Source organism: Bos indicus x Bos taurus, chromosome X (genome assembly GCF_003369695.1).
Source record: "Bos indicus x Bos taurus breed Angus x Brahman F1 hybrid chromosome X, Bos_hybrid_MaternalHap_v2.0, whole genome shotgun sequence".
In the NCBI taxonomy this organism is placed as follows: Eukaryota; Metazoa; Chordata; class Mammalia; order Artiodactyla; family Bovidae; genus Bos; species Bos indicus x Bos taurus.
The window spans coordinates 21,274,915-21,291,372 of NC_040105.1; the positions used below are offsets into that span (position 1 = coordinate 21,274,915).

Genomic DNA, 16,458 nt, shown 5'->3' on the forward strand with positions numbered 1-16,458 from the left:
TTTTTGTGACCCCATGGACTGTAGCACGCCAGGCTTCCCTGTCCTTCACTATCTGCTGGAGTTTGCTCAAACTCATGTCCATTGAGTTGGTGATGCTATCTAACCATCTCATCCTCTTTCATCCCCTTCTCCTCCTGCCTTCAATCTTTCCCAGAATCAGAGTCTTTTCCAGTGAGTCAGATCTTCACATTAGGTGGTCAAAGTATTGGAAATCAAGTAATCAAGTAAAGGTAGTTTATTTGGGAGTTACAGGGCAACCAGAAGGGATGCAGGGAAGTGAGACAAAGGGGAAGGAGATTCAAAGGGCATGTGATCCAGAAGATCATGGCAGGTTCTTTACCACTGAGCCACCTGGGAGAGGTGCCCTTCCCTTAATATCCAGTATTTCCCACATCCTAGAACTCCATGCAGATTTTTTTATTGCCTCACTGCTTGTCTGTATCTCCCATAGGGCGGATGTTCTATGAGGGGAAAGCCATATCTATCTGGTGTCAGCAAGGTTCGTGTAGGTTGTTGTTGTTATTTAGTCACTCAGTCGTGTCTGACTCTTTTTAACCCCATGGACTGTAGCTCACCAAGCTCCTCTGTCCATGGGGATTCTCCAGGCAAGAATACTGGAGTAGGTTGCCATTTCTTTCTCCAAGGTATCTTCCCAACCCAGGGATTGAACCCATGTCTCTTGTGTCTCCTGCATTGGCAGGCATGGATGAAGCCATATCTATCTTGTTCACATAGCTTGATGTAAGATTTACTAACAATGACTAAAACATATGCATTAAATGGTTGAATGGGAAGATCCTTCATCATCTGGCCCATCTCCTCTCCATATTTGTATTTCATTGACCACCCCCCCACCATGGCTACACACAAACAAATACACACACCCCAACATGTTAGACTCCCTGTACCCCTGTTACATCCTTTGGCTACTCCTATCACAGAATTTTAACACTTCATTCTCCTAACCAATTCTGAGAATCTATCTATAAAGTCCTTCCACTAGACTCTAAGTTTATTGAGGGTAAAACTACATCATAATATTCTTTACCTCCCCAGGGCTTATATTAATGTCCAGCATAGTGTGGAGACTTAGTACCTGTTGAGTAGATGGCCCACTGCTCTAATTGGTGATCAAATGCCTAAGACTTTCTCTCTATGACCTCTAACTCCCAAAAAGCAAAAATTCTCTGGCCTCCCACCTGCCACCTGCCTGAGAGTCATCACAGACTTCACATCTGGGAGCCTTTAAGAAACTTTATCAGCCAAGTCTGTGAGCCACTGTTGGCATATTACATCAAGATAGAATCACCCAGAGTGACACCTTTGGATGTAAAAGCAACCTCTACTCCTGGCTGGATGAAGCCACATGTCACTGAGACAACCAAGGGGAAGCGCTCTGTGGATTCCAGCAAGGTCAGTGTGCTCAGGGCAGGTGGATGGAATGTTCTAAGGGTGCTGTGGATGCACTCTGCCTCTGCAGTAGTGAAAAGAGCTGGGCTACATGAGAGCTGAATCTTGTAAAACATCAGAGCCTTGATGTGCATGGAAGGAAGTTGCAACGCTGGGAAGGGAGGTGTGATTGGAAGTAGTTAAGAGACAGAAGGAGTTTCTCCAGATTCCCAGAGGCCTGTCTGATGACAGGATGGCATCACATGCAACAGTCCAGGTTCCATCAGCAGTGATGGGTCTGCAAACCAAAGGACTGCCATCTCAGTACTTCCCTTGAGGTCCAGTGGTTAAGAATCTGCTTTCCAATGCAGGGAAAATGGGTTCGATCCCTTATCAGGGAACTAAAATCCCACATGCTGCAGGGCAACTCTACCTGCATGCTACACCTCCTGAACCCACGCACTCTAGAGCCTGTGCTCTGCAACAAGAGAAGCCACTGCAATGAGAAGCCTACGTGCTTCAATGAAGGGCTCATGCACCACAATGAAGACCCAACAGAGCCAAAACAAAAAACCAAAGGACTGCCGTTTTACAGCCACTGTGAGGCATAAATAGATGAGGTAACATCAATGCTCACATCCTCTGAGACTGCACAAGTAGGGAGAACATTCTGCTTTGCTTACGATGATCCCACTCTGTGCCTGGTGTTGCTATGAAATTACTGCCCCTGTCTTGCACTCTCAAAAGTGTTCCAGTTTGCATGATAAATTATATGGTCACCCTACCCATGGACAGCATTAACAGCAGGCAGAATCTTCGAACAGACATGACACTAGATATAGGTACATGGGAGTTTTTTATATTAGTCTCTAAACTTTTCTGTGTTTTAAAAAAAACTTTTCCCTCTCCAAAAAAAGAAATACAACAAACAAAAACACTAGAAAAACTTCAAACTACTCTATAATTTAAGCATAACACATAATTATTTCAGAACCCAATCTCTCCTACCTAAATTGTTTCTCTGCATTTGTATTTTGTAGATTATAGTCTAACCATATCCATTTGTCTAATGAGGTCAGCCATTTGTCTGCAGTGTGTAAGTGACAGGATTAAATTCAATGTCATCTGTTTATTTAAGATGGAAATGATATGCATGTAGCACAGTAGCCTTTGGGTACAAATGAAGTATCATTCAATGTCACCAGAGAAAATATAAATCATCAAGAAGGAACAAACATTGAAGGCTCAGGTGGCATGGCTTTGCTTGGCTTCCTCTATGTGCCAGGGAGACAGGATGGAGAGAAACAGAGTCCCTGCCCTCACGGAGCATTTATATTCTGATGTTAAACTGCCTTTGGGGAGGGATGATACCCAAATCCTGTAGGAACCCCCAACTGCAACCTGATGTTTTGCAATAAATCCCCAAATTGCCAGCTCTTTCCACAAATATGTCCTGTAATACTTTTTTTTTTTTCTTTTTCCTGTGTGTGTGTGTGTGTGTATGGGGTAGGGGTGGGGTCACACAGAAAACATACAGGATGCAAAGGATGCTATCTGGACTGATGAGATGCTTGTTTCATCATACACCTGTGGTGCTCATCTCCAGCTCGGGGCAATGTGCCTGTAACTGGGACCAAGAATGTGGCTTCCCTCTGAGGTCTCTGTCACAGATACCTGGCATTCGCTGGGCCTCACTGGTCAGTAAACATTGGGATCCTGGTGCTCAGTCATGTTTGACCCCTTGACTTTGTTACATCATCACCACTTTTAATTCATAGCTGCTGCTAACCATGTCATCCTGTGGCTTGACTGTGCTTAGGCCTAATACCACCAAACAGGTTTATCAATATTCAAATGGTCAAAGCAGAGATATGAGGGGCAAAGTCTTGACACTGTCAAAAGAACTCCCATGAGGGGACAATCTTCTGAGCCCAGGATTTCAATCTGGGCTGATCCTCTTACTAAATGTGTGCATGTGTGCTCAATCATGTCCAACTCTTTGTGACTCCTGGACTATAGCCTGCCAATCCATGGGTCCTCTGTCCATGGCATTTTCCAGGCAACAATACTGGAGTGGGTTGCCATTCCCTTCACCAGAGGATCTTCCCGATCCTGTGTCTCCTGCATTGGCAGGCGGATTCTTTACCACTAAACCACCTAGGAAGCCTTACTAAATGTGTGACTGTGAGCAAGTTACATAAGGTCCTTGAGGCTCAGTTTCCTCACCTGTAAATGCAGTATAACAGTGACCTCTTACAAAGCCCAACCCTTTGCAGGCAATTAACACCTTTTAGGTTCCTTCTTTTGCCCACCCGCCATAGAGCCTAGTTGGATGCTTATGGTAATCTAACTGGGAGCTAACATGGAAAAGGTTGAGTGGTTTTAGGCTGGGAGCTTATCTGGAATTAGGGAGTGCTAACTTATAAACATGTACCATCCAGGTCTTCTCTTAAGATATTTGTACTGATGTACTATTAACCCTGTTTACTCTTTAGTCTCTCAGTACAGATGTAAGCAAAAATCTGTCACCTATACATTTCATTGACTATATTGGGTTGGCCAAAAAGTTCCTTTGGTTTTAAATAAAAATAAAAGACATTTTTTTGTGTTCACCAAGAACTTAATTGAACAATATATTCAGTAACTGAATGAACGTTTTGGCCAACTTTTCAAGAACAACTGAGAAAGTTCTATGCATTAAAGAAAAATATTAAGGGAGACAAGTCAAACCAGAGGATAGAAAAGGGGTTTTTCGCTGGCTCATTTTCATTTTTGCTAACAAACCTCTACTGGGTACCACTTGTGTGTCAGAGACCAAATTGAGTAGTTTATATTCAGTTTCTCACTTATCCTCTAGCAACCATAAGGAGATGGGTCCTGTGACTGACCCCATTTTACTGATGAGGAAGCTGAGGCACAGAAAGAGCTACTAACAGCTTAGTGTTCAGGATCCCACATCTACTAAGAGTCACGGCTGGCAATTGCACCCACACTAGGCCACCAACATTCACACCTCCCAGAAAGGTCAAAGCCCTGGCAAGCTGAATCATAGAAACTGTCATGGCATCAACCATTTGCTCTGTAGGACCTCTTTTCAGATCCCAAAAAGGAAGGTAGCAGCTGAAACACCCCTGTGACTTTTAAGGTCAGTAGCTTTGTAAGGTCAGCAGATTGGAAGACAGAGAAAAAACATTTCAGGAAGAAAAACTGCTATCAAGTAGCACACTCTTTTATGAACTAAATCAAGTACTCACTCCAGTCCACCATTCAGGAGTGCCATCACCATGTCATAGGTGGAACTTCTTCCTTGCTCCGTGCCCCTTAGAAACAGTGAATCCTTTGAAAGAGAAAAACAATTGTCAAAGATCTCATCTGATGGAGACACTTGCTCATCATTTTGTAGATTTAATGTTGTTATTAATTATCTGCAGTTTCAAATATTTCAAGGGTGTGGGTTATGTGGCATTTTTTCTCTTAAGAAAAATCTGCTAAAAGCATGCATTGCACTTGCATGCAGGGACTCATGGCCACAATATCTGCAAGCATCACTCCCTTGTAAAAGGGAATGAGTTGATATTCTACCCAGAACTGTTGTCTTTTTCCTAAAAGCCTGTCCGCGACCACCAAATTAGCCCTTGGAAACCAAATATAAATCTGTTCCCCCTACCCCACAGGGAGCTCTGGTTCTGACAGGACTTTTGGAAAGGAGGAGGGGCTAGAACAGGGAAAGAACAGACCCTCAATGAAGGTTAGTGAGCCACATAAAATTGCCAACACTGACCCACTCTTTTACCTACAGAAGTGGCAACTTCATATGGTTTAACCCAATATTGAATGCTAGATCAGACACCTTTTATATGTTATCACATTTGATCTTCACAATGATCCTATAAGATCAGGTTTATCCCCCCTTTACATATAATGAAACTGAATTAAATGCCTGAAGCTTAGTTTGGGTTATCCCCGAAGTTGTCGCAGAGTCAAGAAATTGATGTGAGTAGTATCTTGGAATACAACTTTGTGAAGCTCTGGTCAGAGAATGGCCACGTAAGACAGGGAAGGGAAGAAGTGAGTTATGGGGACACTGTCCAGCTGGTGGCTCTGTGGGCAACTGGAGCCCAATCCCACTGGGAAACTCCAGGAGCCAATGAGGAACATATGCCACAGAGTCAACCCACCTTGGGGACAAGGGAGCTGGGCTATTTATACACAAACTGTTTTTAGTCATCAATCTAGGCCTCTTGGGATTGGGACAGTATGTTAATACCTCATCATTTCCACATCAGGCTGGAAAGAGGGCTGGTGTGCACTGAAGTGGTAAGGAGACAGGGCAGCTATCTGTGTTGGCTATGGTCTCATAGCTAGAACAATAGACAGGGTTTGAACTGGTGGTTTTCTGACCTCATGTCCTTCCCACTAAAGCACAAGATGTCAAATCACAGGAAATACCACAAGCTCCAGGAAAACTGGGAATCAATTTTAGGGTTGTATCTGGACAGCTAGAAGACACTCACCACTCCATGCTTCCCTGCTGAAGAATAACTACATGTGTGTGGCCCTCCGGAGTTTACAGAATGCATGCAGATCTATCACCTCATGGACCCTCATCATGACCATGAGACAGACTAAAATCTACTCACTCACAAGATTATAATAGTCACGTGTATACTATATAACTATTGAGTATACGTTCCAGGAACTATCCTACATAATAGAAAGGTAGAAGTGCACCAAAGAGATAAACACTCCAGCATGGTAAAACACCGATTCTAGTGGGGAGAGCAGAAAAAAGAAACAAAGAGGTGCATCATGGAATGCCATATCATAACAGGTGTCATGAAAAACTTAAGCCAAGATAGTGATGGCCAGGGACATTTTTTTTTTTTTAATTCAGGCTGAGGTCAGAGAAGATGATTAAATTTGAGGAGGGAAGTAAAAGAAAGATGTTCCAGGCAGAGTTATGACAAAGGCCATATAACTAGGGCACCATGAGATACGAATCCGGAGAAATCACCCAGGGCAATGCCTCATCTTGCTGGCTACAGTCGGGACTTGGATTTTTGCTCTCAGCATGATGAGGAATCACTGGAGAATTGAGGGCAGCAAAGTGGCACGGTATATGTTTTCAAAAGTTCATTTTTTATTTATCTCTAACTCATGGTCCCCAACCCAGAACGGGGACGAACCCAAATGGAATTCTTCTGATTCCCAATCCAGTGGTTTTTCCACTTAGGTTCACAGTTGTTCTCTATACCTAGACGTCCTTGGTGTTCTTTTTGTTTTCCTGTCCCTTGCATAGTTATTTGTGATCTCCTGACCAAATCCTAATACTGTTGTTGCCAGTTCCCCAGGCATTTGGCTCTTTGGGACTTCTCTTTGCCTCTTAGCCAATCAGCGTTAACATTCTCCGATTTCTGAGAGCGCCCTGTTCTCTTAGAGTTACCTAGCAAAACTCATGACCCACAAACTTGCTCAAGCAGAGTTTAAGCTTGACCATGAAAGTCAAGTAAGAACAGCAGGATTCAAAAATAACCACTCTAATCAGAAAGTTTAACTTTAGAGATTTCCAGGATTCTTCCTATCAAGGAATTTTAATAGTCAAGAACAAATCAAATTTCTTCCCAGGCTATGGGGAAAAAAGAGAGTATTGAACCTGTGGTTCATCATATTCTTTCTCATCCAGAGCAACATGGAGTCAGGCAAAAGTCACAATGAGATATTGCAGTTGTCTTTTCCTTCATCATGACTATATTTTGTTTTGAAAATCTCAGATTTATTTGCTTCAAATCCAGAGCTACAGTGTCTTTCCAGTCAGAGCTGCAAAGACAAAACAACCTGTTCAGGGAATTATACTGTGGGGCTTTTAAAAGTGTCAGTACCCACAGTACAGTGTTTACCCCCTGGTAAAACAAGGAGAAAAACAGAAACATTCCACTCTTTCAGACCTGCACTGGCTCTGCAGTACTGACAAAGGTGACCATTTGTCTCCTGTCACTGGAGCAGGTCAGCATGACAGCGGGCACACATGGGTAGAGGAAGCGTGTGGATAGACAGTCATTTGTTTAGCTATATCCACAGCTTAAATTCGGTATCCTCTGAACATGTTATGTTTCAAAGGCAGAATGATATTTCTGTTCACTTATTAAGGGATGACTAACTTGCTTTTGGCTGCACTACAAATGAATCACAGTAACAATCCCCAACTTGCAACTGATGTTCTGATGTAATGCATTTCTATTAAAAGAAGAGGAAAGAGAGTGGGTGAGAGTGAGATCATGCAGCTACAGAACAGAACACCGAGGGAACTAGCGTAATTGATGAACTGCAGCGACCAGACCCATCCACTTCAAGGTGTTTTCTTGTGTCCTGGGGGAGAACACCTTGCCAGTCTGTTCCTACCCCCTCAACAGGGGCAGAATATCAACCCTGATCAAGGCATGGAATCTGGAGGGGTTCAGTGAATAAAACGCTTCACTTAGGGGTGAAATCCTGATATTCTTTGAAAGCATTCTGAAGCAGTTTTGATCTCGTGTCACTTCGAAGGAAGTATTTGGGGGCAAATAATGTAGGTTAGGTTAGACAAGCAAACCAACAATTTCCCCTTTTCAACTGTTTTCCCGTGAGCAGCTTATTTGGGAGTAGCAAAAGGAGGGAGCGGCAAGGTAAGATAGGGAAAGGAAGGCAGCCCATAAAGGTGGTGTCACCAGACTGATACCCCTGGGGACCTGCACCCTCCTCACAGCCTCAATGCAGCTGAGCTTTCTGGGGGATAGCAGAGGGTGTTAATTGCCCTGCCTGGCAGGATGGCCTTCCACCTTTATCTGTCCCCCCTTTTCAACATGAAACAAATACAAAAAAAGCTGGAAGGTGTTGGAAGAGCTCTTCTGAACCCACAGGTATTTTTCCTATGTTAATTACCACTCAGGAGCAGACACTTCCTCCTGGATCCCTCTGTACTCTCCTCGACAAGGTGCCCCTGCTGTCTTCTGAGGAAGATCTGCCTGTGCCAAGGAGAGGCAGAGAGGAAATGAGACTCTGGCCTGTCGTGCCCAGCAGCCCACACTGGCTTTGTCCCAGGCTCTGGCAGAAGGGGATTATAAGAGTGAGTGCCTCCCCAGCCCGGGAAATCACTCAGAGGAGGGAATCTTTTTGTTTTTTTTCTCTCCAGTAAACCTATTTTTCCCTACCATGTGGTTTTCTTTCTGGGTTTCATCTACTATCAGATCTGTCATTGACCTAAAAAGTACTTCAGTGTGTTGAAAAAGCATACTTCAAGCAGCTGTAATAAATCTCAAATTGATATTTATGGAGTTAACTTTCTCTTGCTGAGGATCTGATTGTATACTTTGTGGATGTCACTCATCTTAGAATTATGTCATGTTAGAACCAAATGGTCTGTCCTCAGAGATTAGTGGGACCAACCTCCGTTTTTTACTGAAAAATCTGAGATATGAAGTAGAGTGACATTCCTAGGGTCTCTGACATTCCTATCTCAGCAGCAAAAGCCAGATTTCAACTCAAAACTTATTACTGAATTCCATTATGCCCCACAGTCTCTTTGCTTGGTAAGTCTGTTTTAAAAGTTTTCTTTGGCAACTGAAGAGGCTGGATGGAGAATAAGCAAAGTCAGTAAGTTCAAACCCATCCTTCGTTACTTGTTCACATCAGCATGTTCCGTTGCTGCCTAAACATGAAGTTGGCTCTTTGGATTATTTCTGGTCTCTCTCAATGGACCCCATAAACCCAGGTGCAGCTGCCCCACAGCTCAGTCACATCAAGGCTGGTCACGTAAACCAGGTGGGCAGACAATTCTTCATTCTTCTCCACATCCTCTTCATCCTTACTGAAGTTCTAAAGCTGTCCTGGTCTAGATTCTCTAGGCCTCAGTTGTTCCAATTATAACATGGAAATAATGATTTAACCATTTCCATAGGGTCTTGTATTGAATAAAATTGAAAACTGTATAGAGAGTACTAAGCAGACTAGTTACTATTACTATCATCATTCTTAACCTGAAGGGTAATGAGAGCAAAGAATATAACAATTTAAACAGAGCCTTAGAATGAATCTCAATTTAACATTCAGTCTGGCCTCTTTGAGGGGCTTCCCAGGTGGCTCAGTGCTAAAGAATCCGCCTGCAAATGCAGTATATATGGGTTTGACCCTGGGTTGGGAAGATCCCCTGAAGAAGAAAATGGCAACCCACTCCACTATTCTTCCCTGGGAAATCCCATGGACAGAGGAGCCCAGTGGGCTACAGTTCATAGGATCACAAGAGTCAGATGCAACTGAGCACACACATGTACAAACACTGGCCTCTTTGGCAGCAAATACAATAAACATATTGTGATCAAGACTGACACTGGATTATGCTTTGCTAGAGTGCTCAGCATTGTCTACTGTTAGGATCATTCCCTTGTTTTGGACACCAGATCTTTTATGTGATTTTCCATATGTAAGTGTGAGCACCCTAAATTCATGGAATTTATCCTATTATTGACAATACAGTAGATTTGATGAGTACTTATTGAATGTGTGTTGAGTGAATAATCTAAAAATCTATAGAGTTATATAAACATGGATTCTATGTTGAGCCACATGACAGATCCAGACTATATTAAGGGTCAGGACTATTACTTCACGATGTTTCCCTCTCCTTTTCTTTTCCAAGGGTCTGTAACTAATAATAAGCTTGCAGCAATTGAGACTGTCCATTCTGTAGACTGAGGTGTGTTGGTAACCATTTCACTATCACACTTTGATGTTTTCCTATCTTTCTTTCCCCCTTCTGCCCCTAAGAGCAAAAATTTATTTAAAGGCTAAGATGAAGTCACTGTAAACTAACTTGTCATCATTTTCATCTTGCTTTTCTTTTCCAGTACAGAAATTTAAAGTAAGTATAGACCAATGACGACAACACATAGCTGTGATCTCTGGTTTCCATTTTACCCTGTAAATGGACTAAGATCATCTACTAATGTGTCTGCTGTCCTGAGTGGGGCTCCTTTAGGAAAGTAAATCTGGGCATTCTAAAACGCTATACAGGAAGAAGTCCAAGTAGCATGTGCAGTGTGTCTGCCCATGGCTCCCTGAAGAGCCACACCCACTCCAGAAGTCCCAGGAGGGAATCTCCACTCTCCTTTCCCAAGCCGCTCACTATCCACTCCCCTTTTACCCCCAGGAGAATCATGCAGACTCCCCCTGCCAGGTGGGTGGCTTCAGCAAATACCCCATCTCTGGCTGCTTTGTCACCCAGCATCTCCCTGCCACTGAGAAGCGAGAGTGACACATGTTCTACCCACCTGACCTTCAGAAATTCAAAGCAGGTGAATCCCGCAGCAGCTCTGGTACTGAGAGTTAAGAAACCTCCCCTCTCTAACTTCACTGAGGTTCTCACTTTCCAAGCCTCCCTCCTATGTGCTGGTGGTACAGGGGTTAACAGCATGTCTGCTTTCTTTGGTCTGTGGTCTCAAGGGTCCCAGCAGTAGATCTACAGGGCTGCCAGATCACTAAATGGTTTACAACTCCCCACCCAGCATGGCATGGTCGCATCAGAGAATGGATGGAAAATATCCCCTTGCTATAATTGGGTTCAGCCCTGTGGCTTAACACCATCTTATTTGGCAATCTTTTTCTCTTGACATATTTAGTAATCACTCCAAGGGAGATTTATTAGACCGTTCATGGGAACAAACAATGCACTAAATATTACACATATGCATGCTTTCAATACCACTCCTTTTCTAGCCTATTCTGAATCTTTCCCCCAAAGTCTTTCTTTTAACTCTCTTGTCACTAAACTCCTCTTGGTTCTTCCCTCCTCCACAGTAACCTTTCATATTTTGGAATTTTCTTTTTTAGTTAGGAGTTCTTTTAATCAAAACTCACTGGACCAAGCTTAGAACACACTCTTGGTGTGTCTAAACACACTCAATGTTTAAAACCATTCAAGTCATTCTGCTCCTCATCAATCCCAAAGCATCAAAACAAAAATTTAGCATATGGTTAGAGTTTGGTGAAAACAGTCTCCTAGGTATCTCTGGGACATCAACTCTGCATGTGTGTGTGAGTGTGTGTGTGTGTAGGAAAGGACTCAGAATATTTCAGCCAAATGTAATACAGTGAAGTGTTTCCTGAACCTCAGGGTTGTGGCCTATGAGGAGATGTGAGGGAGGAGCCACTGAGAATTAGGATTAACAACTCATGCTCTGCACAAACTAAAGGACTTTGACAGCTGGTGCCCCTCAGACATTTTCTAAAACCATAATCAATATCCCATTCATCCTGGCACAGGCATGCACAGCAAAATGTCTTAGCAAATAAACCAGCTACAGCAGATTTCAAAGCAAATCTATCGGGGTCATGGAGACACTCAGAAGGTTATGAATCACAATGGTGCAGCACCAGTATGGCAAGTCTGGGTGTGAGACTTTCATTCCCTTTCTGTGGGGAGTGTTCTCCACTCACCAGGTGTGGAACAGTGGCCAGCTCTACTCAGGAGAGTGCTCTATGCTCTGCACGGTCCTAGGTGTGCTCATGTAATTCATATGGCCACCACTGGCCTCATTTTGGAAACTGGCCTCATTTCACAGGGAGAAGGCCTTACTTTCTCACCTTAGACCACAGAATACACATGTTCTTACATATCTGAACTTGATGGAGCACTTGTAATTTCTTAGGGGTGGGGTGGTGAAAGCCCCAAATCAGGATTTATCCAGCTGTTGGCATTGCCAACCTGGAGGTGTCTGGCGAGGAGCTAGGAGGACAAGTGCTGGAGCCAGACTGCCTGGGACAGCCCAGCTCTGTGTGACTTTGGGCAGGTGACTTGGCCTGTCTGTGCCTTAGTTTCCTCATTTGTAACACAAGGTGGGTACTTGTACCTACTGCAGTTTCTTGTAAGGATTAAATGACATAATCTGTATGAAGGGCATGGAACTGTGTCGGGTATGTAGTAGGTGATGTTACGTGAGTGTCTGTATTCCCATGGGCACCTGGATCACAGGCATACAGAACCAGGGCATGGCAAATTTGACTTAGGGCAAGCTTCAGAGAATAAATCCTCCTGCACTTCCTTAGCACAACTGCCCTGTACCCCAGCCAACCTCTGCAGCTACAGCCCCCTTCCTGTAGAAGCAGGACTAAGGATCCTCAAGGTGAACTGCTTGTCTTATATGCCTGAGTGATTGCACCGAATGGGGAAATCACTTCACTGCCCTCCAAATCAGCCACAAGGGATGGGCCTACATAGGACCTCTGTGCTTGGACTTGTGCTTTAGTTCACTTTTGCCATTATATTTTGAAGGAGGAGACTGAATGGTAGACCTGTTGAGATTCTCAGATAGTTACAGACCCACTGAATCACACTTAAAGAACACAACATCCAACTTTAGCTGTATCGGCCTCCCTTGGAGGGTTTGTGAAAACCCAGATTCCTAGGCCCCACCCCAGAGAGTGTGACTTACCAGGTCTGAGATGGGGCCTGGGAATTTTCATTTCTGACAAGTCCCCAGGTGGTGCTGATGCTGCTGGTCCAGGGACCACGCTAGGAGGCCCTCGAGTCAGATGGGTGTCCTACATCCTTACTACTCAGTTCTGATGTAAGGTCCTAACATTTCATTTGAACTCTTTAGCTTGGAGATGGCATGAGTGACTCCCTTTCCCTTCCCCTACAAAAAAATAGAGACCTTTGGATCCACAGAGCTGTCAGTTAGGAATGTCTTATTTTTGGTCATCAACACTGACTTTCATTTTTTTCCCCATAGTTGCATGCTGCTGTAACCAGGATCCAGGTTCCAAGGCCTGGATTTAATTACACATTTGCTCACATCTGTATCCTGAATAACGATAAGACTTGCATTGTGGACGACATCGTGCATGTCCTAGAGGAGCTAAAGAATGCTCGGGCCACCAACCGGACCAATTTTGCTATCACGTACCCGATCACTCACTTAAAAGATGGGAGGGCAGTTTATAATGGGCACCAGCTGGGAGGCGTCACTGTGCACAGCAAGGATCGAGTGAAATCCGCAGAGGCCGTCCAGCTCACCTACTACCTGCAGTCCATCAACAGTCTCAATGACATGGTGGCGGAGAGGTGGGAGTCCAGCTTCTGTGACACTGTCCGACTGTTCCAGAAATCTAACAGCAAAGTCAAAATGTACCCTTACACATCCTCCTCGCTGAGGGAAGACTTCCAGAAGACCAGCCGTGTATCGGAACGTTACCTGGTCACCAGCCTGATCCTGGTGGTCACCATGGCCATCCTCTGCTGCTCCATGCAAGACTGCGTCCGCAGCAAACCCTGGCTGGGCCTGCTTGGGCTGGTGACCATAAGCCTCGCCACCCTCACCGCGGCTGGGATCATCAATCTGACTGGTGGGAAATACAATTCCACCTTCCTGGGAGTCCCTTTCGTCATGCTAGGTAATTACTGTCCTTTTTTTTCCCTTCTATTTCCTTCTTCTTATGGTGGTGACAGGGTTCCTGAAAGGCCAAGAGCAGCTGTCTAACAATTTTGTTTCATTTATAGCATCTTCTTTTAGTCCAGAAGCCCTGAGACCAATTCTGTAAGGTGGTGCTGGGTCTCAAGAAGTAACCGTATCTGGTTGATATGCTGGAAGCCCAAAGCCCTGACTTCTAGCCCTGGCCCTCCATGAAGTAGCTGTAGATATTAATTTAAATTCAGCAGATATTAATCTCTGTGCACCAGTGTTTTAGGTCGGGCTTCCCCAGGAGCAGACCCTGAGACAAGGATCTGGATACAAATAGTTTATTGGGGAGGTTAGCCTGGGAGACCACAACCTGGAAGCAGGGACATGAGACAGGGAAGGAAGACAATCCGGGGTTATGTTAATCAGCAGGTTACCACTGTGGGCATCTGTGGTTCAGTCTCACCGGGGACCTTCGAGAGACCTCAGAGGTGTCCTTGAGGGGTGATGACTCTTTAAGCTGCAGTATGGACCCAGAAACCCTCTGTATGATTCACTGAGGGTTCTCCCCTGGGTCATTAACTCCCCAGCACTTCCCGGGGAAGACTGATCACATTCATGAAGCTGGAGAAATCTCTCAGGTTACCAGTGTTTGGAGTAAGAAGGCTTCTGTGAGCTCAAGAATGAGGGCTTGGAGGGCCACGAGTGGGGCACCAACAGTGTCCACCAGCCCATGGTTTCCCTATCCAGTGGGCAGGGTGGACGCGAACATCACACGGAAGGATATGGTCAGTAGACAAGAACTCTGAAGGCAACAAGTGAGACATAAATAGGAAGGTAACTTTTTCTTGTCTTTGCTATGAACTCAGGAGAATATTTTAAAATGAATCCTATTATGTAGTCTCTTGGGGGCTGCAGAAATTTCCTCATGGAGATTCTGGTATATGTAAAGCCATAGTGCTCATAATATAACGTCAGTTGCTCTGTCCATCTGATATTGATGATGGCAGAGGTCCAGCAAGCCTGGTACCGAGTTTCTCATGAGCCAAGGACCCAAACACTTAGCTTCTCCCTCTTCTTTGGCAACTTCTCATCAATTCCTTTAGAAAAATTAAAATGTCATTTGGAATCAGATACTGACATGACAAATGAAGTGGCATTTCTCACTGGCTGAGAAATAACTGTGATTGAGTTCATTAGTATGCCTGATGCCCTGTTTAGAGGTAGTAGGAAAAAAAGGAATTTACTCAGGCCATCTTAGCTGCATGATGGTTAAATGATAATATGCAGGGGCTGGTGGGGCCACAGAATTATGTGCTGCCCTCCATGCTCTTCTCTGGTAGCTCAACTGGTAAAGAATTCGCCTGCAATGCAGGAGACCTTGGTTCAATCCCTGGGTCGGGAAGATCTCCTGGAGAAGGGATAGGCTACCCACTCCAGTATTCTTGGGCTTCCCTGGTGGCTCAGCCAGTAAAGAATCAGCCTGCAATGCAGGAAACCTGGGTTTGATCCCTGGGTTGGGAAGATTCCCTCAAGAAGGGAATGGCTACCCATTCCAATATTCTGGCCTGGAGAATTCCATGGATGGAGAAGCCTGGCAGGCTACAGTCCATGGGGTCACAAAGAGTTGGACACAACAAAGAGCGACTTTCACTTTCACTTTTACTCCATGCTCTGCAGGAACTGCAGAGAAGGCAATGGCAACCCACTCCAGTACTCTTGCCTGGAAAATCCCATGGATGGAGGAGCCTGGTAGGCTGCAGTCCATGGGGTCACTAAGAGTCTGACACAACTGAGCGACTCCATTTTCACTTTTCATTTTCATGCATTGGAGAAGGAAATGGCAACCTACTTCAGTGTTCTTTGCCCGGAGAATCCCAAGGATGGCGGAGCCTGGTGGGCTGCCATCTATGGGGTCGCACAGAGTCGGACACGACTGAAGTGACTTAGCAGCAGCAGCAGCAGCTGCAGGATCTGAGACCCAAGCAATAAACATATACTAGTAGCTTTTGTGGAAAAGTGGGGCACTGTGTGGAGACTGAGAGAGCTGTGGGTTGAGTCAAGATTTAAATTAAGATGTTTTGCTCATGATTAGTCACATGCTTGGGGTGTTTTGTTTTTTTTTATTTAGCTTTTCATTTTAAAAATACAATGTTTTTTTGCTGTGATTGTTTCTGTGGGAGGAAGATAAACAGGGATAAGGGTTCACAGGAAACTGAAGGGAGACAGGTTCTTAAGTGAGGAAAAAAGATGTTAGGGCTAGAAAAAGAAATATCATTCCTGGTTTTTGACACTCTTAAGTAATTATCATGAGCTCAAAGAAGGGTACAATATTTAAAACTTCCTAAAAACTAATTGCATTCAGTAAAACTACAATATTTAGAGCTTCTTAAAATTAAATTTTTTTAAATTTTATTTTATTTTTAAACTTTACATAATTGTATTAGTTTTGCCAAATATCAAAATGAATCCGCCACAGGCATACTTGTGTTCCCCATCCTGAACCCTCCTCCCTCCTCCCTCCCCACACCATCCCTCTGGGTCGTCCCAGTGCACCACCTTAAAATTAATTTTTAAGCAAAACACAACAGTAACATTCAAAACTTCTTCCCATTAATTTCACTAAAAATATTTCATTGTA

The 16,458-nt window shown here is 44.2% G+C and overlaps 1 protein-coding gene across 1 annotated transcript in view; it reads left to right on the forward strand.

The window, feature by feature from the left end:
* The window catches only part of PTCHD1 (patched domain containing 1), a 65,059-nt gene that overhangs the window by 26,187 nt on the left and 22,414 nt on the right, over window positions 1-16,458 (forward strand). The window contains exon 2 of the mRNA XM_027534046.1: window positions 13,152-13,812. Coding sequence (XP_027389847.1) covers window positions 13,152-13,812 — 661 coding nt within the window. The remainder of the gene's footprint in view (window positions 1-13,151; window positions 13,813-16,458) is intronic.